Source organism: Abramis brama (assembly GCF_963993115.1).
Source record: "Abramis brama genome assembly, chromosome: 1".
Lineage (NCBI taxonomy): Eukaryota > Metazoa > Chordata > Actinopteri > Cypriniformes > Leuciscidae > Abramis > Abramis brama.
The window spans coordinates 7,901,775-7,929,460 of NC_139963.1; the positions used below are offsets into that span (position 1 = coordinate 7,901,775).

Here is a 27,686-nt window from a genome sequence, read left to right on the forward strand (position 1 = left end):
ATGCCTGACTCGAGTTAAAAATATGCACATTATAAACTTTCACTCTATGATGGTTAAACTTTGCAAGAAAACCACGACTATCCATCAATCCATGACTATCGCGGATGCGTACATCACAGTATATATGCTGAATCGATACATTGTGTAGCCCTAGTATGAATGTGTTTAGTATGAATGGAATCCGGACGTACTACATCCGCCATGTTGTCATTATTATATGACCTACAGGGGTCAGTTACGTTGCTTTACTGCCATTCATAAAACCTCTTCCTTGGCCTCATGCGATAGTAAAGTGTCCAGCGTATGCGCACTTCAGAATCTTGCCAGAAGTTGTAGGTTATCCGGCTACTTTTCGCTGACTGTTTTTCAAATATTATGTATTCAGACATACTGCTCTGTTAACGTACAGTTTTTCGCATTCTATATATTAAATTATATTGTAGTCAATTAATTGGATCCGAGTCTACCTTTGTCGAGTCCGAGTCAAATCCAAGTCCTTAACAATCGAGTCCAAGTCCGAGTCCAAAGAGGACCGAGTCGGACTTGTGTCCGAGTCCTTAACATCCGAGTCTGAGTCGAGTCCGACCGAGTCCACAAAGATTTAAATAATTTGAAATTGACCTTTAACAAAGACCCGCCCCTCTTAGTTACTGTTGCTACATACGACAAGCCATTCCGCACTCACGCCACATATCATGTTCTCACACAGTGAAAAATATATTGCAGAGCAAAGAGGACACTGACAATGCGCCAACAGACATGACAGAGAAGGTTACTTTTGGTGTGAAATAAAGTCTCAGCTTTCAAATTTTGTATTTTTTATGAAATTCAAACAATAAATACTGTTTTGTGGCACTTTAATGTGTAGCGCCTCAGTTCAAGCAGCACGTGAACTGATAATCTCTTCTAGTTATAGCACAAATTAAAAATGAATGAACATCAAAACTGCAAAAAGAAATCAATACACACCATTTTTCAAGTTCAAGTCCACTAGACTTTAATCTACTAACTGGTTTGGTTTGTTTGTTGGACAAAAATGGCAGATATCTGCATTATGATTGGTCAGGTCACCTGTCAATCAAATTCCGGTGAAAGGTCTTAACACTAGCTACGTTTACATGGACACCTTTTGGTTCAATCGGAATGAAATCAATACGATTGATGAGTCCGAACACGGTGTTTACATGAACGATAAATAAAGTAATCGGGTTGATGTGCGCATTTATATGTCACAAATTTCAAATCAGAATAGATTTTTTGACATGCTCACTCTGCACAAATATACATAGTTTCCCGCTGTTTGCGCATAACTATTCTCCTCTATTGGTTCTTTATTTGTTTTAAACAGCAGACGTAATATAAATCCGTCTCTAGTCATGATTTGGAGACAATGAGCATATTAACAGTTTTGCCATGCTGCTTATATTTATCACACAGTAAAAATGCCTCTCTCCGCGGCCAAAACCAGTCATCTGTGGATGAGAATCCTTAAACAGGACTGGTGGGACGTTGTCCTGCTCCACTTCACAGACGCTGAGTGAAATGAGAATTTTAGAATGACGGGACACTTATTTATATGACACTTTATTCAACAGGAAGACGCTCGTTCCGCACATCACACGTCATTACGCTATTTAACGTCATTGCACATGCGCAGTCCTTTCAGTTTCGGTTTTCAATCCGATCAAGTGTTTACATGTTCTCTCGATCGGATTACAAAAGGAATAAACCACCCCTTTCAATCCGATCGAAATTTAATTCGGATCGAGGTGTTTACATGAAGGTTTTTTAGTCCGATTGAGCCGTCAATCCGATTATACAGTGTGTGCAGAATTATTAGGCAAGTTGATTTTCTGATCATATTTTATTCCCAGGCACATTTTGCCAATTCCAAACCATATTAATCTTAATAACTACTATTAATTTTGTATTTAATCATTTATAAGTGATATATAATTGTTCATGAAGGCTGGAAATGAAAAACGCCTTATATTCAGGTGTGCAGAATTATTAGGCAAGTTTTCTTTTACAGATAAAATAAGCCAAAAAAGAGATTTAACTAAGACTGAAAAGTCAAAAATGATTAAATGCCCATGAGAAGAATGCAATACTAATGCAAAACTAGAAATTGCAGTTAAGGCATGACCATTGGACAATGAAATGCTCATTAGGTCAGCAGGGTCAGACAAATACAGGTGGAGAAGAAAAGACACATGTAAACTGCAAAAGAATTAGGAATTAAGGTGAAGAATTAAGTGTGAAACCATCAGGAACCCTTAAGTCTTCAGCGCCACCATTTTCCAGACCTGCAACCTACCTGGAGTCTCCAGAAGAGCAAAGTGTCAGGGTCTCAGAGACTTGGGGTAGGCAAAGAATCCTAAAAATGAACCCCCTCTTAATAAGAATCACAAGCTGAAGTGTTGTGAAATACATGAAGACTGTTTTTTTATAGGCTTTATAGACAGACAGATTGAGAGTGACTCTTGAAGGACCAGCACCATATCCTCCAGTAAGTTTTGGGAGTTAATTTTTAGTCCATCTCTGCAAAACGGACTTCAGGGTAGGAGATGGACTAAAAATAAACTCCCAAAACCTATTAAAACGTATTCTGGAAGATGAATTCTCCAGGTAGGTTGCAGGTCTGGAAAATGGTGGCGCTGAAGACTTAAGGGTTCCTGATGGTTTCACACTTAATTCTTCACCTTAATTCTTAATTCTTTTGCAGTTTACATGTGTCTTTTCTTCTCCACCTGTATTTGTCTGACCCTGCTGACCTAATGAGCATTTCATTGTCCAATGGTCATGCCTTAACTGCAATTTCTAGTTTTGCATTAGTATTGCATTCTTCTCATGGGCATTTAATAATTTTTGACTTTTCAGTCTTAGTTAAATCTCTTTTTTGGCTTATTTTATCTGTAAAAGAAAACTTGCCTAATAATTCTGCACACCTGAATATAAGGCGTTTTTCATTTCCAGCCTTCATGAACAATTATATATCACTTATAAATGATTAAATACAAAATTAATAGTAGTTATTAAGATTAATATGGTTTGGAATTGGCAAAATGTGCCTGGGAATAAAATATGATCAGAAAATCAACTTGCCTAATAATTCTGCACACACTGTAAGTGTCAATGTAAACGCAGCTACTGAGCTCTTAAATTAATATTTTAACCCTTACAAAATGATTGCATTGTATAGTTGCAGTCATACATTTACCTATTGTACATCTTTGAGAATCTGCAAGGTAATGCTGAAGAATGCAACACGATGCATTAAGAGCTAGGGGTAAATTTTTGAGCAAGATGGTGGTGATGTTTAAATTTTTCTTATTTTGTTTTACATGCTTATATCTTATTTAGCCTCTGAAGGGCAGGACTAAATGAATTAATGAACTTTTAAACAAAATAAGAACAATTTACAAAAACGATCAAGTTCAAAAGTTTCACTAAATGTTTGTAATAGTATGAGTCCCTCAGTTGTCACCAGTGTGAAAAAAATGGATCTCACAATCATAGTCACTGCTAATAAGGAGTCAAATATGCAGAAGATGCTGGAAAAGCAAAGAAGGTGCAGGAACTGAGGGATTTTTTTCTAAAGACCATTGGGCAGTTTAACTGTTCGGGACAAACAAGGGACTCATGAACAACCATTACAAAAAAAACAAAAACACATTCAGGTAATGACACACAATATTAAAAATCAAGCCTACATAATTTGTCTTGTATTTTGTGTTTATATTTTGTCTTGTGGACTAGGCTATTAAACATCTGTTATGTGAAAAAGCTTTTTCAGGGCAGTACTAAATAGAAACAATGTTTTTATGATCCTTCTTATTAAGAAAATAAAAATAACATTTTCTATAACGTTCTGTAGCATTCTGCAGGGTGTTCTGTAAACTTATGACTAAAGTGTAAATGTAACAAAAATCATAACATTATTAGAATCCAAAATGTTGCTATGGTTGCTATGGATGTCAATCATTGCAATTTTATGACTCACAGGACACATTTAAATGCAGTTATCACTCTTTATAATTTACAATGTGAACGTAACCACTGGTCCTCTAGAAGCATGAATAACAAAACTATTATTTAGATTGTCAATAGGGCTCCCTTTTAAGCCATCACTTACTTACTGCGTTCTGCACTCTCACTAAAAGAGTCTGCATCTGCACAGTGAATCTCTTATTTACATTGCGTCTAGACTTTGTTGTTTATGAAGGGTTTTGCGGATTCTGAACATACATTTTGAGTTAATTCTCTGCATGGTGACTCTAAAATGCCTCTGATTGGCCACTGCGTTCATGCCCTTAATATACTTGTCTGTGAATGGCTACAATGCTCAACGCTGGAACAAAACAAGTAGTTTCGTTTTTGTTTTTGAATAATATTGTGTCCTCCAGTGCCCGGACTCGACTATACTCAGAACATGTCCGAGTCCGTGTCAAGTCCGAGTACAAATTCAGTGCGTGACAAGACTGAGTTCGTTCAAAATTGGACTTGAGTCAGGACTCGAGTACCCCAACTCTAATTCTAACACTGTGCTAACACTATGCCTGTCCATCCCATCTTGTATGCCGCCAAGAGAAATCTGGTTACCGTTTGACAGTTTGAGTAAAAATGGATGAAACGGCTCTGCTTCAGCAACAACAATATCATACCTTGGTTCTTTAAAACAGCAAAAAACAATGTTATTTGCATATTGAGCAGAAACAAAGCAACCTCGGAATCCGTTTTCAGGCATTGGTAGCACTTTATTTTAGAGTCCTTTTCCTCATGTACATACCATGTGCTTATTACATATACTAATTAATTTGTTAAAATAGTAATTACAATAACTGGGTACTAACTAGGTACCAACCATGAACCTACCCCTAAACCTAACCTTAACCCATGCAAGTAAGTACAATGTAAGAACATATAAGTGCATGTAATGTAAAATAAATGTGCAACCCAGGCCTTCCCGCTCTCTAACGTCTCTCCAGCTTCTCCATTATTAACAAGCTCTTGACTGATCATAACCTTTTAACCAGAGTCCTCTCTTTTTTTCAGATTAACAGCCTGTAATCTCACTGATCAGCAGTGTGAAACTGTAGCTTCAGTTCTACAGTCATCAAACTCCTCCCTGAGAGAGCTGGACCTGAGTAACAATGACCTGCAGGATTCAGGACTGAAGCTGCTCTGTGATGGACTGAAGAGTCCAAACTGTCAACTCAACATACTGAGGTTTGAGTTTCACTTTCATTCATTAATTAATGTTAATAATAATGTGTGCTTTTTATAAATTTATACTGTGGGTGCTGTTGAAAGAATAGGGGTGGTGAAAAAAAAATCATATATGGATCGTGATTCTATCTTCTGCCGATTCGCATGGATTCACACATTTTACAAATCTATATTCTAAAGTGTTACATTTCTTAAACTTCACTGCACTACTTAAAGTTATTGCCATGTTAGAGTGTTATTAATCACAATAAGCCACGAAAAAGGACTCAATGTGGTGCTCTCCAAGTGTGTCCGACTGCACGCCCCTACTAATCACGCCCCCTATCTCAAGTCACAATGAAACAGCCATTCGGAATGTCATCTAAGCCCCTCCCTCTGAAATCGCTGATGTAGTCACTACTGCTCTTTTTCTACTTCACTTTCCTTGCTATTTAAGCTTCACTATCGCCACCTAGTGATAAGGCATACGGGTTGTATTACATAGATCACCAGTAAGTAATCCTGTTTTTTTTCATCAGTTTTTAAAGTATTTTAATTATGAAACTCTACAGTAAATTTTAATTATATGGAAAGGGTAGGTTTAAGGTAATTTGATAGTATAATTTGTTTTACTTGCTGTTGTTTCATACTTCATGAAATTCGAAAGCAATATAAGATAGCCTTTTAAACATTTCATACATAAGCATAACATTCCGGTTACTAACGTAACCTTGGTTCCCTGAGATAATAGGAATGAGCATTGCGATTGGTTCACATCTGTACACCTGCACAGACAAATAGCTTTTCAGCCCATCAAAACGGGTGGAGCCGACTGCCTATTTAAGTTTCGCTCTGAGCCATTTTCTACTTTTATTTGTGTACACTCACAATAACGACAAAACTTTGTGGTTTTGTAAAATAAAGAAAACAAACAGAGTGCGTTTTCTGCCGTCTGAAACGCGTTTCAAATATTAACCGAAACTCTGTGAATACTTGCCACACAGACATGAGACATTAGAAAGCTTGAAGTGTCTACTTTTAAATGAAGTAATTAATATCAAAAACAAATATTCTCCGCTTATGTAATCCGTATGAAATCAACGAGAGGTACATTTTCTCACGTCTCTGCTCATTATCTTAAATGTGACCACACCCACGCGCAGCAAGTTTATTCACGACTGGCCAGCCATAGGAGCATGGTACACCGTGATAGCTGCCATGTACACTTTGAGCGTGGACGGGTGTGTCTGCCATCCAACAGTTCCTGCAAAAATGACAGAATAGATACGATTTCACAAGATATGGGGTCTATGTGCCAGGCTGAGCACCAGCCAGAAAAGATGAACCACTTCTGAGCATGAAAGAGATTGTGCTCATGATCTCTCAAAAGAGGCGTGAAGGCTCCTGTCGAGAGGCCACAGATGGAGGCACCACATCTCAGGTTGGGGATGCCAAATTGACCCCTCCACTTGCAAAAGGAGGTCCCCCCTTAGAGGAATTGGCCACTGACAGCAGCTGAATTATTCTGGTTCTGTCAGAGTGGTGCCATGAGTAAGAGAACCTGTCCTCGCTGATTCAAGTAAAACACGCTTGAGATATTTTACCCCTTTACTTATAAAGATCGCCGACAGCCCCAGATTATTGCACTATAACACTTCCTTGTTCCAAGCTCCATGAAAAACAAACTCAAAGAAACATAATTAAAATAGCCCCACATCATCACATACCCATCACCATACCTAGAGATTTGCATGGTTTTATTTCAGTTAGCCCAATAGCTGGTTTGATTTGCATTGAGAGATGGTCTTATGGAAAGTACCCCATGTCAATCTCTAGGTATGGTGAAGGGTATGTGATGTGGGGCCATTTTAATTCCAAAGGCCAAGGGAACTTTATCAGGATGCATAGTATCCTGGATCCATGAAATAACTGGCCTTTAAAATAAAAATCTGCCTGCCTCTATGGGAATTTAACATAGGGGTGTCCTGACTTATGTACCCTGTATTTTAAGGAAGATCATTTATTTATTTACGATACATTATTCATTCACAAAGAAAATTAGTGTCCTTAAAGGTTGGAGTTTTCCTCATTTTTTTAATTAAGGCATTAAGATCAATTTCCAAAAGATGATTTTTTATTCCTCTTTTTAGTCAACTTTTGCATGGGTGTGTTCACTTATGCTAAGCACTGTATGTATATTCAAAATCGTCTTATGTGAACCTGTTAATGCCATTGGGAATTTTCCTAATTCAAATGTTTGTTATTTTATAAGTGTGATTAATCTGTCAAATGTACACTTAATGTATATTGACATATGCATGTGTGTTCGGTTCATAAAGCTAACAAGTTTAAGGATGCACTTTATTTATATATTGTATTACAGTGCTGATTACAGCTTTACATCTATCTGGTAATTTACATGTGGTAATGTTATCATGTTTATTCTTGACTCACTTAATTTGTCATGATGTCTGTGGTGGTACTATGCATGTGACCAGTTCCCAGAGGTTGTCCATCCTAGCGCTGCCACTGCCAAGGGAGATTCACAGGGGATGAGTTGTTTCTCATACTGTCAAGCAGTGCTGTAGTAATGATGGTACTAGTAGAAAAAATTATATTTAAAGGTACTTCTATACATGAAGTGGAATGACCAGGAAGAATGGAGGTAGTCACCATTCAGAGTATACTGTTGGGTTGGTCGAGTTGGGCAGTTAGCTCTCAGATGTCAAGCCAAGTCAAGTCACCTTCATTTATATAGCCCTTTTAACAATGTAGATTGTTTCAAAGCAGCTTTACAGTGATAATAGGAAATTAATGTAACAGAGATTGTTTTGGCTTTATAGCAGCTCTAGAATAAAGTTATTGGTCCAGGTAAAGTTAGTTTTGATTGATTCACTTCCATCACAATGATCATTGGTTATTAACTTAGGGGCCGCTAACACAACACCGTTCTAACAGAAAACTCTTAAGTTCTCTCTGCACAAACTTTAAAAACGTATTACAAGTTCAGTCTATAGGTATGCGTGTTTTAAAATATATGTGTGCAGGAGTGTAGTCCTTCTTTACAAACCAACCCTCAACAAACTACTTGTCTGGCCTTAAAATTTGTAATACAGATTTTTTTATTGCTTCCGCGTAGCCACGAATTATCCCGACAACGTTTTATCTGTACAGAGGTAAAGGGAGGGGAGGGGCCTTCACAGAAGAGACTAGTTGACACTTCAGGACTGCGTTGTCGTCGCGTCCAGGCGCAGGTCCTTCATCAGATCTACGGCCTGTATCCGCCGAACTGCGGTAAACCTTGGGATAAACAGAGAGACTAATATTAGCGTAGACACCATTCTTATGATGCAACGAGAGCAGAATTAACATGTACCATATGTCACTTTTTATTGATTTATGGCCCCATTGTCAATCATGATTGACAGGTAATCCATGTGTCAAGAAAACTGTCTCTGATTTACAGTTCCAAACTGACTGGTCATTTGTTGAATCCTGGGTATCTGGGTCCTTCCAGTGGGGGTAAACTGTTGCTGATTGTATTTTCCTTTGATTGTTGAGGGTAAAATACACCCACCCAAGCAAGTATTACGCAATGTTGACACCCTGAGTGTCAAAATCTTTGCTGTTTGATCAATAGGGTAGCCTATATGTTAACTGAGTCAAAATATTTATGTTTATATTTAGGTTTATAACTACCTGCATTTACTACATTTACTTCCACTTAAGTGATCTTATGAATCACTGACAACTCCTAAATAACTGCTTTGTAAATAATGCAATACTTCATTTAGAAATTATAAATTGATCATTAATAAAGTATGAAAATACAATTATTAAAGCATTTATAGCTGAATTTATAAACTGCTTATTAATGTCTATGATTTTATAAATTACGAATTAACTGTTTACTAATGCTTAACTAATGATTAATAGCGTGCAGTTATTATAAAGTGTTACCGAAATATATATATATATATAATTACATATGTTCACACAGGCATCAGAGATCACAATATGCATAGATAAACATATACAATATACAATTGAAAAAAGAATGACCAAACCATTACTTATCAAAAATTAAAACATTTGAATTGCTTGAGGAAAGACCATTTGAATCTGTTTTTCATTCAACATATATATATGTGTTCTGTGAAGTCTGTCTTTATTTTGTAACTTTTTATATTTATATATATATATATATATATATATATATATATATATAAAAAGTTACAAAATAAAGACAGACTTCACAGAACACTATTAGATTCTGTGTCAGTATTAGATTAATGCATGCTTAGTTCACTTATTTTATATATATATATATATTAGGGCTGGGAATCGATTAAAAACAATTAACTAATTAATTGCAATTAGTTGCGTTTCCCCCAAGCTTGTAATCATCAATATTTAAACTTAGAATCACCTAATTAAATTAAACAACACAGGAAAAAAAGGAACAGAAAATAGCCCTTTATTAAAATAATATTAAACATCAATATATCAATATATATATTTTTTTCAATAATCAATCAACATAATCAATTAAACAGATTATTATTATTTTTTTTATAATTATCAAAATAAAATATAGTCCTACAAAGCTATTATTACCAGAGCATGTGATCAGAGCAGGTCATTTTACCATTGTTGCCCAGCATGACTATACCAGCTCAGCAAACACAAGTCTACAGAGAAAATTCACGTTATTTGAGTGGACTTTACTTTTCCAGTGCTCGGTACATGATTGAAGCGTTTGGGCCGTTAACGACAGAGCCGCCGACACACATACACACACGGAACGGAGAGCGCGCCGCTGGGCCGTTAACGACAGAGCGCGCCGACACACACACACGGAACGGAGAGCGCGCCGCACACATGGAGCGGAAAAAAACCCGCTCATGAAAGCTGTGTGAGAATGAAACCTGATCGCTGAACACGGAGAGACGGGACGGCATATTTTCGGCCTTTTCAATAACGGCCGCTACAGGAAATATTAAACCGAGGCAAAAAAAAAAGTGCTGCGGTAATTGCGTTATTTTTTTTTTACGCGTTAAACATTTCAAATTAATCTCAAAGATTAATTCCCCCAGCCCTAATATATTTATGTGTGTGTGTGTGTGTTCACACAGGCATCAGAGATCACAATATGCATGGATAAACATATACAATGTACAATTTAAAAAAAATGACCAAACCATCAGTTATCAAAAATAAAAATAAAAATTTTTTGAGGAAAGACCATTTGAATCTGTTATTCATTCAACGGGGTAAAAAATACCATAATACCATAGACGGCCCGGCGGCAACAGTACAAAATGGCAAGAAGAGGCAAGAAGACGCCTCTTATCATTCATAATATTATTCATAGATACTTTCTATGCTTGGTTATACAGTCCCTTTAGGGTCTATGACAGAAAATAGCTCTTTAAGGTAACGATTTCAGGTCACTGCTTTATACAGTGAATAATGATTGTATTAATCAAAATGAACTTCGCATCTCCAGTTGGATGGTAAAGAATGTTACTTGTTCGGCTGCTTTCTCATTTCTTGCCATCACAAACACACTGTAAAGATTTTGGAGGTCAGTCTCAAAATGTTATGTTGACTTGCTGCACTTAACATTTTTAGTTGGTTCAGTTGAAATATATGAAGTAGGGATGTTCATTTAACATTTTGTTTTCTGACTGACAGCTGATGCTTGTAACCCGATAATCCATTAACCGACAAGATTAGAATGTTATATTATAATTAAATTAAATTAGAATGTATGTATTTCTCAATACTTATCACTTTTTTCAAAGCTCTTCACTTCATTGTCTTAACCAACTTTCAGCTTCACTGCAGTAAATTTCACATTCAAAATGCACTAAAACTACCAAAACACATCATTCATGTCTCAAATTAAGTAATTCTTTCAGAACACTAGTAAAGGTTTCACCCAACAAACACAATTAACCATCTCAGGAGGGATGAATACAAAGTTTTAAAGTTTGGATGCATTTCTCTAGTTCTGAAATATTCTCCGTCAGCCTGACTATCTCCCTGCATTTATCAGATGTAAATCCTGTGCTGACAGAGAAGGCTATGCTATACATGTGACATGAAGTGCAAGTGACAATAACAGGAGAAGACATTACTCACCGTGTTTGTTGACTGATCCTACTCACCACAGTTGTTTGATTTGTAAAAGCCGCAGACGCGCGCAAGAGAAAAGACGACAAGCATGGATGGCTGGCTAGCAATATACTAGCGTGTTGTGCTAGCGATAATGATTTAGATAAAAGCTAGCGATGTCAGATTTATGTAATATAGACAATATCTAATATATGTTGATGAGTAAGTTAAATTTAGCAAATGAGAACAACAATGAATGACATTAAATAGAGATTCAAAACAGAAGGCAGAATACGGAGTTTACAAACATAGACCAGCAGCAGGCAGACAGGAGCTGCCTGACCGCAATACAGACATAGATGTTCTCTGATGCTGCTTTCTTGTTCCTCTCGTTTCACTATAACCAGAGGTTAATTGCAGCATTGAAACAATGTGTATTGTAAAAATTGGAATACAAATAAAATTGAAAATACATAACAGAGATTCGGTCTTATTCAAGGTCCCTTCCTGATCCTGTTCATTTCTCTCCCATCTTTGTGTTTCAGTACTATCAATAAATAAGGCAAAAGGTCCAACAAAACTAAAAAAATATATTTCAAATGACACTATTCAGCTAACAAGACCTTTTCACTATAAAGGATTGTATAAACAAAGAAATAAAACATTATACACATAATCTTCATGAAATATGAAGTCATGTCTATTTAAATTGGTGAATCTTCCTTACAAAAGACCAGAATGTCAATCAGCATGATCTTTTATGTTGAAGTTGGTTAACCAAGGAATTTGTGCGATCTGGTGGGAACACCAGCATGCCTTTTGATCAGTCCTCTCTTTTTTTCAGATTAACAGACTGTGATCTCAGTGATCAGCACTGTAAGGTTGTGGCTTCAGTTCTACAATCATCAAACTCCTCCCTGAGAGAGCTGGACCTGAGTAAAAATGACCTGCAGGATTCAGGAGTGAAGCTGCTCTCTATTGGACTTAAGAGTCCAAACTGTCAACTCGACAAATTGAGGTATTTAAGGGGATTTCAACTGGTCTGTGCAAAATAAAAGTAAGCTGTCATGTATGTATATATATTTTTGAATGTGTTATATTCTAATTCTATGCAACTGACTAGGATATTTCACCCAAAAATTAAGTCATCATTTACTCACCCTGCTGTTGTTCTAATGCAGTATGCCCTTCTTTTTTTGAACCATAGAAGGAGATTTTTTTTTTTTTTTAATTCCCACTCACATCCGTTCACATAATCAATAGTCAATAGCGAACAGCATCAAGCTAATAAAAGAGGCAAAAGTATCACAGAATGGTCCCATGCAACACATGTCATATATTCCAAGTGTTCTGGGGGGTATATGACAGTATTTGGTGAAAAAACAACCAAAATGTATTTTGTTACATAACAAAAGTGTGACTGCATTCATGAAACTCGATTAGTGCAGCCGTTCACTCTGATTTGCCCAAAAAAGCAGACAAGTGAGAAATAAAGATTATTTAAAAAAACGTGACAAACTCATGAACCTCAAGAAATGCCGTATTTATTAGTCAGTTGGAGACTATATGATACGGGAGTTATTTGTCTTAAGATTTTGAAAGGACCCACATACTTGGAGCTGAGCTTCTTGCAGGGCAGGAGACCGTGTTCAGAACTTTTTAGTTTAGTTTTCGCTCTATCATAGAGAGATTGTTTGTGTGTTGTTTTTCCTAATTCCTGCCAGAATTGTGTGCATTAATGACTAAAAGCAAGTGTTTATTCATCTTGTTTATATTTCAGTTGCTGCTGATTACGATTATTCGCTGAGTTGTTTATATAGAATATAAACAGATGCGAGGAAGACCCGTGGCTCCGCACAACTGAATGTTCGTGTAAACATAAGCGTTTTAAACCAAATAAGTATATTCAGAATCGCCTGATGTGAACATGTTAATGCCATTGTGGATGCACAAAGGATGCACTTTATTTGTATATTACATTGCTGAGTACAGCTTTACATCTGCTATGTTATCTGATAATTTACATGTGGTAATGTTATCATGTTAATTCTAGACTCAGTTAATTTGTCATTTATTTCTCCTTTCCTTTGTTTAGACCACACACATACACACACACAAAAGTGACCATCCTTACAAATGTAACCAGTGAACTTGATGGACATTAAAGTCATTTAATGGGGTTCCTGTCTCTGTGTCCTTACCGACACACCATGACGATGACCAAATCTACCTAAGAACCAGTCCACCTGTAATATTCCAGCTTGTAGAGTGATGTCTGTGGTGGTACTATGGATGTGACCAGTTCCCAGAGGGTGTTCATCCTAGCACTGCCACTGCCAAAGGAGATTCACAGGGAGAATTGTTCTCCATTTTATCCTTAAATAGTCCATAAAATGGAGAACAAATATTTGTGCAATCAGTCCAGGTATGTGAGTTCTGAGATTTGTAGTCCAAGTGCTAATACTCAGGTGAGGGAGACCTCCGGTGGCAGACGGGAGGATTTTCAGAGGTACATGACAAACTAGTAGTACAGCGATCAGTACAGAGATGCACAGATACAGAGATGATCAGTTCAGGTACGGAGATCATCAGTTCAGGTGCAGAGATGCACAGATACAGAGATGATAAGTTCAGGTACAGAGATGCACAGATACACAGATGATCAGTTCAGGTGCGCTCCATGTTTCCACTTAAACAGATATGTGGCTATAGTGATCTGTCATATGCATTAAAGTGTTAAAATGGTATTTATTGTTTTAATTTAAAAGTTTGAGACCTTGTTCTTATCAAAATAACAAAGTACATAGCTTATTGTGATTATTGGATAGAAGTAACAGGCTATTTAATATGTTTGTAAAATTATTACTTTCATCTGTGTGTGGATGGTGATGATCCCTCAGGTGCTGTACATATTAGATGTGTTCGCCGCTTTTGCTGACACTTTTCATCTGAATGTTTTGCATATTGCATACCTGTCATCAACTACTCCTGAATCATGTTTAGATTGCCAAAATGCTCCCAATAGCTTAATTAATATCTGTGAATACAGGTCCAGGAGATTGCGTAATTCCACCATGTTTTCATTTTGAGCGTTTCACATGCGCTGAAAGTTCATGCTTTGCACACACCCTTTCTTACCTAGAGTATCCAGACAGAGGGCACAAGTCTGAAAGACTAATTTTCATTTTTTCTCTCTTTAATTTTTAACCATAGCTTCCAAATTCTCTTACGGTTTAATAATGTGACCATTTTAATCACTGTCAATTGTGAAATTGGGTAATCACGACATATCTAATTGCAATCAATCAAAGGTCCTTGTAAAGATAATTGATGGGTCAAATTTAGCCAGCAATCTGCCAGTGGAAGAGCCCTGTATTTAATGTAGTGTAGTGTATATTCTCTAAAAATGAAGCACACTAACATGAACACTTATTGTTGTCTTAGATTATCTGGCTGTTTGGTGACAGAAGAAGGTTGTGCTGCTCTGGCTTCAGCTCTGAGTTCAAACCCTTCACACCTGAGAGAGCTGGATCTGAGCTACAATCACCCAGGAGAATCAGGAGTGAAGCTGCTCTCTGATACAATGAACCATCCAGACTGCACACTGGACAAACTCAAGTAAGTGGATGAGTAAGAATCATCCTATCTAGTGTGCATGTGAGACTGAGAGTTTTTAATAGTTGAGGTTGCCAAGAGACACTTATTTATTAACCAGGATACTGTAGTCAACAAATATTGGTGCATATATGTCAAAACTTTGTTTTTTACATTCTAAATGGTAGAATTATAATAGATTCCTGTGGACAGTTCACTTACAACTCTAGGGTCTTTGGCAGTAGATAATACTATAACAAATAAAATACCCTCTAACTCTAGTGCATTTACCATCAAAGCACAACCACCTTTTACGATCACTGCCAGATCAATGTCTTCATGAAATATGATAGCAAACCAAAAATAAGAAATTTAATAACAAATAGGTTTAGGTGTTCAAATATGTCTGTCAAAATTATTGTAGCTGTTCAACATACCCCAACATATATGTCATAATGACAAAATTTTACCCCAGATACAATAAATTTCCCTTGTCATTTGCATTGGTGTATTGACTGAATTTTTCTCTGAAAGTTTTTTTAGTTCAGATAAAGGCGACTAGCCCTGGCATAGATAATTTAGAGTATCCTATTATTGTTATTATTATTATTATTATTATTATTATTGATATAATGTTGTTTTGCCCATATACAGCTGACAATAGCTGTGGTTTGCTTACCTAAGGCATCAAAAACCAGGCTCCTGTCTCATGCAATCCAATTTAGACAAAGTGATAAAGCATTCAGATGAGTTGTTAGTGACAATGTGTCGAGAAAAGAAGTAAGACTCTGATACTATCGAAGCTGTGGAAACCTCACAAAGACATAGTACTGGAACTTCCTCCTTCATTTCCCAACACACTCTTTAAGAGACCCCCATCTTACACTGATCTCCAAAACAGATAATCTTCTCGAACATGTCTGTGAACCCATTTATGACAAAGCATGTGTGAGAGGTTATTTTCATTTTTAAAAAAACAATTCATTTTATTTCACAGTCAATTTACAAATAATTAAAATCTAGTTTCACACTATACACCTCCTCAATGAAAAAAGAGGGGGGTCCATCACAGTACAGAGGAAATGTTATTATAACAGCAGTGCATTTCAAAAGATGTCTTTGCCACAAGACGATGAAGATGAAGGTAGACAGGATCCAATAACAAGTAATTTTAATATTACATCAAACACAGGAACAGACAGAAGGCTTACCAGTGCATGTGTAAAACTTGTGGTAAACACACACAACGCGCAAACATTGACCGACAATCAAAGACTGAAAACAGAGGAACTAAATACACAGAGATAATGAAATGATTACGAACAGGTGTGATGATTAGATGAGTGTCCATGACAAGTGATGACTGGCAGGAAAAATCAAACAAAGGAACACGTGACTGATGAAAACAAACTAACTGAACATAACTGTGACAGTCATATTGTTCATAACTATAATATTAAAGATCAACAACAATCCTAAACATAAACACATGAACAGTCGTCAACTTTATTTATATAGTTATTTTTACAATACAGATTGTTTCAAAGCAGCTCTACAGTGATAACAGGAAAATAATGCAACAAAGTTTGTTTTTGTTGTACAGCAGATCTAGAAGAATATAGTGTCATAGTCCAGCTTACGTAAGTTTAGTGATGGTTAATTTTTGTTGTAAAAAAGTTATTTATTTAGTTCCTATATATATAGCTGCTCTGGAGAAAACAGTGATGTCATCAGCCCACTCTGTTCAGTTCTCATATAATGGTTTTAATGCAAGCAGATCAATAATATTGTTGAATATTAGGTGTCCCCAACTAAAGCCAAAGACGACAGTAGCAAGAAGAAACTCCATCAGTGACAGAATAGAGAAAGAAAACCTTGGGAGAAACCAGGCTCAATCGCTCAGTTCTCCTCTGGCCGACAAACGAACAGTGAATGATTATGATTCAGGCATCATTACAGGTCATAAAGCAGATTGGATCAGAACATTAAGAATATTTATCCAGTTTCATCTGGCCGATGTCTGTCGTGTCTGAGGCCTTCACAGGGGAGAGTCTATTTGACACAATCTCTGCTAACACTTCAGAGATGAGTTATGGTCGTGTTTAGGCGCAGGTCCACCATCTGATCTGGATACTGCCCGGATCCGGCTGACTACAGTAAACCTCGGAATAAACAGAAAGACTAACATTAGCGTAGATGCCATTCTTCTTATGATGTAACGACTACATCAGGTGTTATAACAGCCACAATTGTTGTTTTGTAAAGCACTTTTCAGTCTAGTTTTTTTACCATCCAAGCTTTTCCCTTCATACTTTATCACTTCTCACATTTAAAGCAGTTTTATTAAATACTTTAACAAAACATTCGTAAATACACTGTTAGACATTTTATCGTATTTTTTGCGGTAACTTACTGGGAGCACTATTGCCAGTAAGTTACTGTAAGTTCCCCTTTACAGTAGCTTACCTGTAAATGTGTTTTACGGTAAGATGCCTTACCGCAATTTAATTTTACAGTAAGATGCCCTTACCACAATTTAATTTTACAGTAAGATGCCCTTGCCGCAATTTCATTTTACAGTATGATGCCCTTACCGCAATTTAATTTTACAGTATGATGTCAATACCGCAATTTCATTTTACAGTATTATAGCCCATTTTTTCATATAGTCACTCTCACAATCAATTACATCCATTTCATTTATTTATTCTGATGCAACATTAGGCAAGGCAGTTTTTTTTATATAGCACGTCATACACTTTGGCAAATAAAAGTGCTTTACACAGTAAGGAATTAAAATAATCACAAAATAAAAGCAAGGAAAATTAAAGTGCCCCTATTATGGATTTTTGAAAATGACCTTTCATGTAGTGTAAGGCCTCGTTTACAAGTGAAATGTAACCCAATTCAGATTTTTTGCTCATGTGACACAGATCGGATGTGTTCTATGACAGTGTAAACAGGAAAAAACACATGCATTCAGATATTTCGAGATCGGTTTCAGGCCTCATTCATATGTGGAAATAAATCAGATATAAATCGGATATGTGCTAATGCAACTGTCATGTAAATAGGCTGATCGGATTTTCTGAGGCATTAGGCTACTTCTCCGCGGTTTAATGACAAGAGCAACCCCGATGCGCATCTGCAAAGGGACGGATGGCCTGTCGAAACGTTGTGTCATCGTAGGAGAGGAATGTGGACAAACGTTGACACAACATATCAAAGGTTGGCTTGCTCATCCTAAAATTTCGGACCCACTGCTTCTTGTTAAAGCCCGCCACAATATGCTCCTACCAGTCCTGAGACCTCTCTCACACACAATAACTTAAGCATATGCACAGGCTGCAATGATGGCACTACTTTGCTTTGCTTCGTAGACAGAGTCTGGCATGGCATAATTGAAAAGCGTTTTCTTTCTCTCGAAAGGGGGGAGGGGTTGTCTGAAGTTTAAAATCATTGGTTACCCGTAAGCCAATCACATAACATTTGGTATGGCGTGTGTTATGCGCATGCTCAGCCGCATCTAACTTCCACTGTAAACATATGTATGATGCGAAAACAAAACCATCAAGCGAAATAGCAGAGTGAACATGGCTGTGAATGACTTTTGAAGATTATGTGAAGTAAATCTACGCATCCACGGTACAATCAGCGTCTACGTCACGGCTCTCAGCCCGCCCTCTGTTCGTTGATTGGCCGGCTGTTTTGAGGCCGGAGAAAAACAGGGAAAACGGTCGCTATCTCAGACTGAGTACAGAAGCGAACTGAAATTGAGCGGAAGTACGAAGTCTGACGTAGTCAGGCTAGGATAGTTCACCCCAAAATGAAAATGCTGTCATCATTTACTCTTCCTCAAGTTGTTCCAAACCTTTATGACTTTCTTTCTTCTGCTGAACACAAAAGAAGATATTTTGAAGAAAGTCGGTAACCAAACGACTGATGGACCCCATTGACTTCCATAGTAGGAAAAAAAAAAATACTATGGAAGTCAATGGGGACCAGCAACTGTTTAATTACCAACCTTCTTTAAAATATCTTATTTTGTGTTCAGCAGAAGAAAGAAAGTCATACAGGTTTGGAACAACTTGAGGAAGAGTAAATGATGACAGCATTTTCATTTTTGGGTGAACTATCCCTTTAAGCATGCGCAATGTTTCAGACAGTATGGCAATTGTAAACACATGAATCGGATATGGGTCACAATTGAAAGAACGTGTAAACGGACGGTAAAAAAAAAAATCAAATATATAGCCAACAAATCAGAATTGGGCATCAAGACCTGCAGTGTAAACAAGGCCTCTGAGGCCTAATCGTTTTTCAAACGAGTCATAAGCCATTTAGTTGTGACGTCAAGACGAAACATTAGCATATTGCCGACACCAGGGAAAACTTGAAACCCTTCAAACACTACAGCTGATCACTGTGGATGCTGGATAGAATCATGTTGAGAAGACGCTGTGCTCTACAATGTGACGATAAAGCCAGTTTTATTTTCACTGCCCAAGGACGAGCATGTGAAGAATCAGTGGTTAAAGTTCATCTTTACCACGATATCATAGCAGTATAATCCTAAACTTTTGCTGTGTTCCCTTTATTTCACTGACAACAGCTTCTCAAATCTCGGAGTTCAATGCAGGATTCGTAAACCGCTTGCTCTTGGAAGATGGAGTTCAAAATACTTCGTTTTGAGTTTTATATTGTATAGGTCTCCTGCTAACTGGCTAACTCACATTATCACTGTCTAACTTAAAGGGTTAGTTCACCCAAAATGAAAATTCTGTAAGTAATTACTCACCCTCATGTTGTTCCAACCCCGTAAGACCTTTGTTCATCTTTGGAACACAAATTAAGATATTTTTGATTAAATCTGAGAGCTGGATCACTACTTCATAGGCTTCTAAGAGATTGGAACTTGCTGACCCAGAAAATGTATTAAAGACATCGTTAATATAGTCTAAGTGACTACAGTGGCTCAATCTGGGCCTCGAGTTAGTTCACGTAGTATAACTGCGTAGCACGTCTGTGTTGTACGTCACACGTAGGCTCACTATTGGCCGACGCTGGTCATGTGTGTGATGCGTGTGACGTGCAACACAGAAGCGCTGCGCTATTACACTATGTGAACTCACTCGAGGCCCAGAGAGAAGGAAATGAATAGTGGAATAAAGTCGTGAATAAGTGTTTGTTTTTTGCACAAAAAGTATTCTCGTCGCTTTATAAACTTAAGATTGAGCCACTGTAGTCACTTGGACTATATTAACGATGTATTGAACGAAGGTCTTGCGGTTGGAACAACATGAGGGTGAGTAATTACTGACAGAATTTAAATTTTTGGGTGAACTAACCCTTTAAATACCTATGCTAATCAGTTTGTGGGCCATGATTATCTATAACTGTATCTATTAATGCAGTATATCACTGAGAAACGTCCTGCTTGAGTCGTCCTTGTGATGGAGGTTCAGGTTGAATAACTAGTTCTTCCAGTGTTTCATTATTGGACTCGCGTTCGGATTGATATGGTAAAATCGACGTCATTGTTCGTTACTGTGTTTAGTTTACGGAGTAGGAAGCCTCAGGACAGCTGATGTTGTTATGGCAGTGGGTGTTTTTGTTTAAGACACACACACTGTACGCAGTAAACCAATCACAACAGACTGAGCTGTCTGGCCAGTAGCATGTGGAAAGGAGGAATTTAGAGAGATTGATTCATCTGACGAGCCGTTTAATCTTTTAAAAATGTGGTGATGTGCAAATTTATATTATGATAAAATTCAACAGTTTGTTTTACCTTTGATGCACGTAAACCTGTTGTAGCTAAGTGTTGTAGTAAAAAGGATAATAGGGGCACTTTAAAACAGTTATAAAAACAATAAAAAAAAATGTACAGTACAGTTATAAAATGAATTAAAAGAGTAAAAAGATAATACATAGATAAACTTCTCATCTTGCAATACACCGGTGTATCATATTTTTCACAACTCCCAGTTTTACTCTGAGATTTTCCCATGGTGAATACACTGTGTCTGTAGTGTTCTTGCGGCTCACCTAAGAAATCAACGTATCCAAATAAAACAGATTTTTCCCTAAAATCATACATGAGAAGCTCTAGGACTGACTCACGGGGTAACCTCGGGTTCACTGTCCCATCAGTCCGCACCCCAAAAGATTTGTCCGGAAGCTCTAGGAATGGAATCGATCCAGTCCGCACCCCACAGAACCTCGAGTTTAATTACACGTCAAACTCACTACTTCACCACAGACAGAGGTCATCAGCATGGTTTCATCTCTCAATTTACCCAATTAAGTAATTTATGTTTGTCTCTTACCCAATTTGCAGTGCCATTTGAATTCAGTTTAGAATCAAAAGGAGGATGCAAAAAGAGAACTGAATTCATAACAAATCAAAGCAGGGATCATGACAATACACAAAAAAAGCATCCCAGTTGGTCTTGACTGGCCTCCATACCGGTAAACCACTGATGGCTGATCTGAAAAAAAAAAAAAACAAACAAAAAAAAAAAAACAGAGAAAATGTGTGAGAAATGGTTGAGTTTGGAGTTTATTTCATCTAAATTTGTTCATGGACAGACAAGGAATCAACTTGTGCAACAGCAGTTATTAACAGTCGAGTTAGTTTAAATAGTATAGCTTTATTGCACATACCTTGTTTATTGCACATAACTCTATTAATTGCCTGAATGTACAATTACGTTAAAGGTACACTGAGTAACTTTATGGCCCTTCAAACTTAAATCTGAAATAGAAAGCTTTTGTAACATTACAAATGTTTTTACTGTCACTTTAAGTTAATGCATCCTTGCCGAATTAAAGTATTAATTTCATTCAACAACCAAAAAAATAAAAAAAATAAAAAAATACTTACTGAACAGTAGTGAACTTTCTATTCAAAGAATCCTGAAAAAAAAGTGTACAACTGAAAATAATCAGAAATGTTTCTTGATTCACACAAGTGCTCCTAAAAAAAGTTATGCTGTAAGTTCTGCAAGTTATGCATTACAATATGTTAATCACATAATGCATCTGATAGTTAGTCAAAACATACTTACAAAGCCAAAGATGCTCAGTGCTGAGGTTCTTAAAAGGGCCTTTGGGCTGTAGTTAGCTCCTGTTGACACAGGGAAAAGAGAGAAATAGAAGAAACATTATTTTTCAGCAATGATTATTGGCAAATGACTAAATGTTATGAACATGATAAATGACAGATCTAGGATGACTGCTAGATTGATCAATTACACAATCAGATGACAGTTTTACCAATAATTGGCATATAATTTAAAAAAATATTTTGCAATGAATATTTTTCAATTAGTCTGCCTTTACATTGCTTTAAATGCCTTACTATTTTAACATGTCATATTTCGGTCATGTGCAGAGTGAATCCAGCATTTATACGTAGCTGTCACATCTCTTACATTGTGTCTACACTTTGTTAATGAGAGTTTTCGCGAGCCTGCATAATTCGGCATTGAATAAAAACTCCTGCGTTCTCCAGAGTGCGAAAACAAATAAGCACAAATATGCACTGGAGCGTTTGGTTTGGCAAATCTGTTTCACCAATATATTATAACAGTATCAAGTAACAGTATCAAAGTAGCAATCTCTTGCTTGTGTTTGAGGGTGCATAGCACCCCCATAGAACCGGGCCTGGGGCAGAGAGAGCGCGAGAGAGTGCCTTTGAGAAAACGTGCTAGGCCTAACTTACTTCAAAACGTCACACATTTAACTGACGATTAAAATATGCCATAACTGGTCATAAAAAGGACAGAAAACTTTTGTTTGTGTAAATATTAGATTGGGTCCATCTACTGGAAAAGGCAGTCAGTCAATTCTATGGCATTTAATGGGATATTAAAGCGGCAGTTTCGAGGAAAATTAGACTGTCCTGTGAGCTGTTATTAAAAGCCTATTAGATTTTATTATTTACTTTCTTCATAAATTTAGCTATATTTAATTGATATTGGTAATGGTTTACTTTGTAAAAGTAACTTATAAAATAAATTTGTTCAGTAAAAAGTACTTACCTCAGAAAAAACCCCAGCTGGCATCTAGCGAGCGATCCACTCTCAGCAGGGACATCCGTTAAGAGCACGCACTCGACACGTGATGTCACACAAACCTCAGTTTACATTCTGCCAGGCAAAATCAAATCAACTTCGGTCCTGGAGGGCCACTGTCCTACAGAGTTTAGCTCCAACCCTGAAAAAATCACCTGCCTGTAATTTTCTAGTAATCCTGAGGACCTTGATTAGCTTGTTCAGGTGTGTTTGATTAGGGTTGAAGCTAAACTCTGTAGGACAGTGGCCATCCAGGACCGAAGTTGCCCATCCCTGCAGTAGCACCTCAATGCAGTACACGAGATCCGCTGGGCGGAGTTGGATCCAGATATAAGGGGTGGAGATTGGTAGGTTTAGGGGTGGGTTTAGGGATTAAGGGGTGGAGATGGGTAGGTTTAGGGGTGGGTTTAGGGATTAAGGGGTGGAGATGGGTAGGTTTAGGCGTGGGTTTAGGGATCAGGGGGTGGAGATGGGTAGGTTTAGGTATATGCAAGGTGGGAGGAGTTGGATCTGGATCCGACTCCTCCCCGTGGATTTCATGTTCTGCAGTGAGGACCGTTGTTGCGCGGGCTTTGCACAACAATTTTGTGAGGTGTAAACAAAGTTTATATATGTGACCCGTCACAGAAACCAGGGACACAAGTCGGCAGCACAACTTTCGAGCAAAATGAGAAAGAAGCGGGGTTTTTTTCCAAAATTGGTGATTTTCGCTTTTTTGCAGAATCTGTTAGTTGAGATCACGAAGAAGCCTCTCCATGTTTGAGATAGCAGTATTGGTATATTTAAAAGCGTACATTTTGAGATTGAAATCAGCTTGTTTTTCAGAGATTCTAGCATGCAGCATGCATTTTTCTCATCAAAACCGATTATGTTCATCAGTGGTTGTATATTAAGCAGAGACACGTTTGTGTGCATTATGTTTTGTTATTTCACCAGAATGAATAGAGAGTATCCGCAACGGATTAAAGCGGGTGTCCGAGTGAAGACAGTGCGGCGTGTGCGCGAGCCACACAAGAAAACACTGTATACGCGCCACTGATCGCAGCGGCAACGAGCACTTTGATCACTTGATTTAAAAAACACATTTCAGTGACATGATGGGTTTTAACTTCATTCAGGAGATTTTGGGTTACTGCACAACTGACAGATGACTTTGAGCGCACTGCCAACTGTGTGTGTGTGTGTATATATATATATATATATATATATATATACTGTATATACACACACACACCCCGTTAGCGGTGCGCTCAAAGTCATCTGTCAGTTGTCAGTGTATATAAGAGTTGCCTATACAGTTTTATCGGTAGATGCTAAGAGACATTTATTTATATATGACCTGTTTGCAAACTTTTTTTTTTTCTTTTGATGGCACATTTTCCTGACCTTTTTGCTCCCCCTGTGCTTTTCAGCTTTACAGGGGGAGCTTTACAGGGGGTATGGCTTATCTAAATGAGATGTAAATGAGCCCTATTGTCACTCCCAGCAGGATAGAGAGGTGAGAACTGCACAATCTTTAGAGGCAGTTTTCTCCCCTTTGAGCTTTTTTGAGTGCCTACCTTCAAATGGACACAACTTCTCCAAATATTATCAGATTTCCATGTGTTACACATCGTTGGAAAGCTTGGAGACTACAATTTCAGAATCTGTGAATAACTCAAAATGCCCCAGAACCCTACTTGTCCCTACTTTCCGTGATCGGTCACATATAGTATATATTTGTTATTGGAGAAAACATCCAGTGTTTGCATAGCTTAAAAATGAGAATGCAGATTCATGATTTTCATCTGCAGAACAAGATGGGGGAAAAAAATATAAAACATTATCATATGATATTTTAATATGCCTAAAACATAAATACAATATGCATATACAAACTTCAAAGAATCGGTCTTCTTCATTTACAGTAGAACTACTGCTTTTGCGTAAACAGTAAAGTACTGTAAATTCCATATACAGTAAGTTACTGTAAATTTCATAAAAAATTAACAGTAGTTAACCGTAAATAATATAAGTGGTATTTTACTGGGCTTTTTTGCGGTAAGTAACTGTAAAATTACGGCAAAGTCTAACAGTGTAGGGCTAGTGTTGTCAAAAGTACCGACTTCAGTATCAAGCTGTTGAACGAATTCTTAAACACCTCTGGTTGTCCATTGTGTTCATGCTCTCAATATATATGTCTCTGATTACACGGAAGCTACACGGGAGCGTTTGAAAGCAGGCGTCTGTCAGCGGATCCCTCATATATCCATTGATAGACGGATTCACTGATAGATGAGAGCTTTACGATAGTTCAGTCTGGACTCTGGACACAACAAGCAAGATGTGTGTGTGTGTGTGTGTGTGCGTGCGTGTGTGTGTATGTGTGTGTGTGTGATGTGAACTATTCATGTACAAAACAAAGAGATCGTTGTCACAATATGAGAAGCTTCTCTGTGTCTGTTTGATACAAACTGTAATAGACTGTAATAAACTCTGTGTGTGTGAGAGAGAGAGAGAGAGAGAGAGAGAGAGAGAGAGAGAGAGAGAGAGAGTGAGAGAGAGAGTGTGAGAGTGTGTGTGTGTGTGTGAGAGAGAGAGAGAGAGAGAGAGAGAGAGAAAATAGATTCTCGATTTTGATTCTATATATGCATAATTTTGATTTTAGATTTGATTCTAAACTTGTTTTTGAATTTGAATTAGTTTATTTAAGCCGTTGATCCTAATTTAATATGACTCATAGGTGTAATTCAACTTTAAAGTTTTGTTTAATTATTATTTTTCAATCTCATGTTACTGTTTTACTTCATCAATCAATTTATAATATCTAAATATTTTATCTTGAAATAATTTATTCATAATAAATGTCCTGCCTTTTAATTTGTTTTAGAATATTGTTAATGCTAGTTATATTGTTCATACTTGTTCCTCTGGTTCAGTTTTGTCAGTTTATTATATTGTGTTTTTGAGGGGTTTGTTTAGTTTTTTTTTTTTTGTGATATTTGGCAACCCTTCAGTGGAGCTTTAATGAAGAGAAGAGAAGAGAAGAGAAGAGAAGAGAAGAGAAGAGAAGAGAAGAGAAGAGAAGAGAAGAGAAGAGAAGAGAAGAGAAGAGAAGAGAAAAGAAGAGAAGAGAAGAGAAGCTGCTGTTACTGCACTTATTTAATAATGTAGATTAAATCCTGCACACAGTGCATTATTATTTTACTCAAGCCCAGTGGAGACTGAGACGGCGTCGCTAGAAAAACACAATATTCTGTTGCTTTCTCATTATTTAGTGATTTAGTCTCAGATACAGGATATAATTATTCACTTTACAAGCAGGTGTTGTTCGTTACCATGGCAACCGCAGGTGTTGTTCTTTACCATGGCAACCGCTTGAGCGTCCACATTGAATGCGCTTCTTGTAAAAAGTTCAAAAAAGTTGACGTGTGTCGTAATTATACATTATTTAAGGTTATTTTATGTTTGTTAAAATATTAATATAGGTACACTTGTTGTCAAGTAATTGTATTTTTTTGTGTGTGTGTGTGTGTGTTTTCTAGTGTGGATCACGGTTCAGAAGTTAAAGAGTTCATGATGACATCAAGACTACACAGATGTAAGTCCTCAAACACAGAGTTTTAGTGTGTGTTGTTGTAAATGTTGCTGTTGTAATGTGTGTTCTTGTGTTCAGATGCTGTTGATCTCACACTGGATCCAAACACAGCAAACACTCGTCTCGTTCTGTCTGAGGAGAACAGAAAGGTGACGCGTGTGAGAGAGAGTCAGTCGTATCCTGATCATCCAGAGAGATTTGATGTGTGGCCTCCTCAGGTTCTGTGTGGAGAGAGTCTGACTGGACGCTGTTACTGGGAGGCTGAATGGAGTGGAGATTATACTCATATATCAGTGTCATATAAAGGAATCAAGAGGAAAGGAGAGAGTTATGACAGTGTGTTTGGATATAATAAAAGGTCCTGGAGTCTGTTCTGCTATAATAACGGATTCTCTGTCTGGCACAATAACAACTGCACTTCTGTTTCTGCTGGTTCAGGATCCAGTAAAAGAGTAGGAGTGTTTGTGGACGTGTCGGCCGGCACTCTGTCCTTCTACAGCATCTCTGACACACACACACTCACACGCTTACACACATTCACACACACATTCACTGAACCCCTCTGTGCTGGATTTAGAGTTTATTATAACTCTTCAGTGTCTCTGTGTCACATTAAACAACAAACACACACTGACTGACACAGACACACACACACACACACACACACACAAACTCTGACTGACACACACTGAAAAAAAAAATATACAAAGAAAATGTGGTACCATTTAACACATTTTAATTTTTATCAGAAATGTGAAATTACATAAACACACACACTCACTAAATTGAACAGTTTTTTCCAGTTGTTGATTATGTGTGGGTTACTGCATTATCACCGTTATTGATATTCATACACTTTATTTGTGCACAATGTGTTATTAAAATCCTTCAGATGATCTGATTAAAACTGCTGGATCTCAAAGGATTATTATAATCAATAATGTGAAATGAATAACACCTCATCTATATAATCATAGAGATAACTGTAAAATGAACATTAATCTACTGTCACCTCCAGTATTTCACTGTTAATTCACATGTTTTATTACAGTTTAATCATGTTATTGTAGTTTATGGTCAATAAACGCTTGTTCCTGTTTCAGTCTGAA

General features: G+C 37.2%; 1 protein-coding gene across 1 annotated transcript in view; it reads left to right on the plus strand.

Annotated features, from left to right (window-relative positions):
• LOC311080061 (uncharacterized protein) overlaps positions 1 to 27,686 on the plus strand; it is a 67,884-nt gene extending 40,198 nt beyond the window's left edge. Inside the window, exons 5-9 of the mRNA XM_084109825.1 lie at positions 5,056 to 5,229; positions 12,173 to 12,346; positions 14,773 to 14,946; positions 26,525 to 26,580; positions 26,656 to 27,686. Coding sequence (XP_083965951.1) covers positions 5,056 to 5,229; positions 12,173 to 12,346; positions 14,773 to 14,946; positions 26,525 to 26,580; positions 26,656 to 27,215 — 1,138 coding nt within the window. The 3' untranslated portion in view covers positions 27,216 to 27,686. The remainder of the gene's footprint in view (positions 1 to 5,055; positions 5,230 to 12,172; positions 12,347 to 14,772; positions 14,947 to 26,524; positions 26,581 to 26,655) is intronic.